Source organism: Numida meleagris, unplaced genomic scaffold (assembly GCF_002078875.1).
Source record: "Numida meleagris isolate 19003 breed g44 Domestic line unplaced genomic scaffold, NumMel1.0 unplaced_Scaffold1305, whole genome shotgun sequence".
NCBI lineage: Eukaryota > Metazoa > Chordata > Aves > Galliformes > Numididae > Numida > Numida meleagris.
Window position 1 is genome coordinate 1 of NW_018363093.1, and position 3719 is coordinate 3719.

The window sequence follows — 3719 nt, forward strand, 5'->3', positions numbered from 1 at the left end:
CAAGGAGGCTGTAAGAAGGACAATCAAGGACTCTCTTGATAAAGAAGGGTGGAATGAAAATACAACATATTCTGACACCTATGACATATCCCGTAAACATCATTTCTTATGGATTTCAATATACTCGCCCATTTCCCCTTGGATACCGTGGTCAGTTTGAACCTGAAAGACTGGTTTCTATTCCCGCTTGCTTCATTATTGATTTTTATTTCCATGTACACTTTGCACTTCCCTTGATTCTCCCTTTTCACTACAGGAGAGAATCAGGGGAAGTTTTCCTGTGATCATGACAACAAATTAGACATCAGTGAGTTAGAAAGTCAAGATTAAAATCTGCGTTCTGACAAATGAATATTCACCTTAGTTCAGGCTGTAAAGGGAAAACGTACCCTCTGCAGCTCTCACAAATCTGTGCGCTCTCTCCTTCTTTCACCCCTCATTTGTTCTGTGAGCTGTGCCCAAAACTCCATTTTGTGTTCTTTCAGTTTCTTTGCTGCCTTTTGTGTTACGTCTATCTCCAGGTATCCTTCATCCAGATCATACTGAGGCCAATGTACCAAGCCTTCCCCATTGGGATTTCTGGAAACAAAATAATGAAAAGTTAGCTTTCCATTTGTGCTCTGACTTCTCCACCTGAGGTCATTTCAGAAGACTAACGGGAGCTCAGATTACGTGATTCTAGCACTGGAACACTTGGATGTTTTTATCAAAATGCTCATCCCCGGAATAGGAAATAGTTAATAACTGCCATGACTTTGGGGTCTAATCCTCCACTGCAGACACAAAAAGCTCTTGGATTTTATTTGGGATTGCAGGCTCACTTCCAAAGTTGTTCCTGCACTCACGGAGAGGAGAAACCATTTGCTTCAGTACTTAGCTTAAATTCTGCCACACTTCTAGGAACTACCATGCTGCTGCTATGCTTCAGGCAGCACAGGCCAAACTTGAGCTGCAGTTAGCATTACGGTTCTCACCCATTTCTAGCAAAGTTAGTCCAGTATTTCATAACAGTTCTGCTAAGTTTATCTTCTTCTTCGGTAGCATTCCCTGCAAAGCGAGAGAAGAAATGGCAACATTCAAAGATCAATAACCAAAAAACAGCAGTCAAATCAATTCCAATAGACTGTAACCAATTCTACAGCAATAGACATGTGGATTCTATCGTTTCTAAACAAAATTCTATTCTGAAAGTCCTCAGGAAAGTAAAATTAATAACAATGTTGTTTTAAAAAGAATCGTTAGGAAGCACAGATACATCACCAGCTAAGAACGGCTTTCCAAACACAAAGGCAATCTCATCTCCATGATCAGCTTTTACAAACTCTGGCACGACACCTGTGGCTGAGCTTGGTCGATGCTGAAATTCATAAAAGTAGACTGGGTGTCCAGCATCTAGCAGAAAATAAAATTAAGAAGAAGTGTGCTAGCGTTGCAAACGCCTGCCATCCATGATGATAAACTTCCACCACAAGCTATTTTGATAAAATGAAAACACTATCAGTTCTTCTGATAATGTAGTGTGATACGTACATAATTGCCACAGACACGCTCAGGGACAGAAGACAACGTTTGTTTGAACAGATGCTGAATTAGAGACTCACCTCTATGGTATCTAGCCACTTCAACGGATGGGAAAACAAACACGTGATCTCCTAATGCATCAAGAAGGCCATCTCGCACCTGAGCACGGCTCTCTGCTTTTCCCATGTATTCACCGAATATGAGATCAACAGTGACAGAAGTAACATTCTGAAACGAACAAGAAAGATACGTTTTTATAATGAGAACCAATACTAAAAGCAGTAAGAGTGCAAACTGAATGTGCCATCTGCATGTCTCTGGGGAGACCCCAAACATTACCATCTTTCAGAGAAAATCCCCTACTGTGCCCAAGTGTACCTCACAGTTCTCTGAGGTGCACCTTTACCTAACACAGATGTTCCCAGGGAAAAGAGATTTGCAAGATCACAAAGGATGTCCTCAAATATCTTCAGATAAACAGCAACTGCTAAGGTGAAGCTAATAGATAGATATGGTAGTGTGTTCTTCCTGTTGTGGAAACAAGCCTCGTAAGAGAAAACAAATCCTGCTGGCTTTCATAACATCCTTTTCTTGCTGCAGACGGCCATAACTTACTCCCTTTCAGAACAATCCTGGGCTTTGCCATTCCAAGATACGATAGATACCTATGGCTCTAAACAGCCCTTTACAAGTACTGGCTATGTTTATCAAGTTCTTAATCCTTACCTATTAATCGGCAATTTTTTATGTTTAGTAGTGGCAGGAGAGCACAAAGCAAGCAGAAAGCTGAGAGCTTTGTAAATCACAGGGAAGCAAAACCTCTGATGCCTACGTGCAGGTCTCTTGCTGCTATTCTAAGCATTCCAAGGTGTCCTTTCTCGTCTCCATGTGAAGCCGCAGAAAGGCCTGTGTGTTCTGTCAGCGTTGTGTCATAACTGCCAGTACCACACATATCTTGGCTAACCCAGGGTATCTTGAATGTCCTGGGACCTACATTTAGTTACCTGCATCACTCCTGGATTTCCACAGAACTCCTTTTTAAAAAGTTGGGGCATGCAGGATAGAGATTTAGAGTACCTTCTGTGTTGATCAATCACTATCAGCGATATGCAATGTGAACATGGAATTATCCCAGTGAAGAAGTAGCACTGGGTTATTCTGGAAATGGTCTCTTACCTTAAAGGATAATGCAAACGAGCTCTGTAATATTTGACGGGCAACTTCTTTGTCCAGACCGTCTCTAAAATCAGGAAATTTCATCATCTGCATGACAAAGAGAATAAATATACATGAGAAAATCTTATATTCAGAAACTTATATTTAAATAAAGCCATTATACATCTCTTACTTTAGGAATTACCCATCCAAATTCACAGTTATTTACTCCTATCATATACGGGACTGCATTGATTGCTTTTTCAGACAGTAATTGACTGGGACTCTTCGGAAAAAATACACCATCAACATATGAACTGATGAACATGGACGTCTAGAGAAACATAAACAAAGAAACAAAGTAAAAGCTTCACCAAGGGAATGTACCAAGTGAAAATATAAGTAGTAATAGTATTCAAGCTCTATTAATTTCCCTCAATAGACGTTTTGAACCAGAGAAGATTTGTGAAGATTAGCAATCTATTTAGAATATTTATGAAATGTAGATTACTGTCAACTTACATCTCCTCTTAGTTAGTACAATGCTAGTATAAATGTGTGAAGAGGTGAGAGAAAATCAATGTTGAAACCGCAAAGGAACAGGAAACCCAGCACTATTATGAGAAATTTAGAGGACATAATTATGATGATAAGAGATGTTCAGGTTCTCCTGGAGAAACTGTGACATTTCATACTCTTGTTTCCTCCTTTGGCAGAACCTGACAGTGAAACACATGCAGCTCAGTGCCCACACAGAATTAAAGAGAAAGAACCTGTTCACAATTTTCAGATGGGGTATAGCATAGCTTCAGTGTTGTCATATCCTGAAAAGGTAAAGAAGGGACAGATGTTAGATATACTTCAAGTTCTTTTAACATTACAAGACATATATAGCATGCTCTGTTAGGATAAAATCTGAAATGTCATTCATATGCAAGGAGTACAATCTCACCTACCATTTTTAGCGTTATCTGTTCTATCTCTTCCTCTGTTTGTTCTCTTAAGCACTCAACCAGAGCAGCTGAACTGGATGTTTCACAGCC

At 39.8% G+C, this 3719-nt stretch overlaps 1 protein-coding gene across 2 annotated transcripts; it reads right to left on the reverse strand.

The window, feature by feature from the left end:
- Positions 1–25: 25 nt before the first annotated feature.
- Positions 26–3719, reverse strand: LOC110390554 (fatty acyl-CoA hydrolase precursor, medium chain-like; the record flags this gene model as incomplete). Of its 2 annotated transcripts, XM_021381939.1 has the most annotated exon segments (8): positions 26–579; positions 975–1047; positions 1261–1392; positions 1602–1749; positions 2698–2784; positions 2870–3010; positions 3450–3500; positions 3633–3719. In XM_021381939.1, coding segments are annotated over 8 exon segments (897 nt in total), but the record flags the coding sequence as incomplete, so codon positions are not given.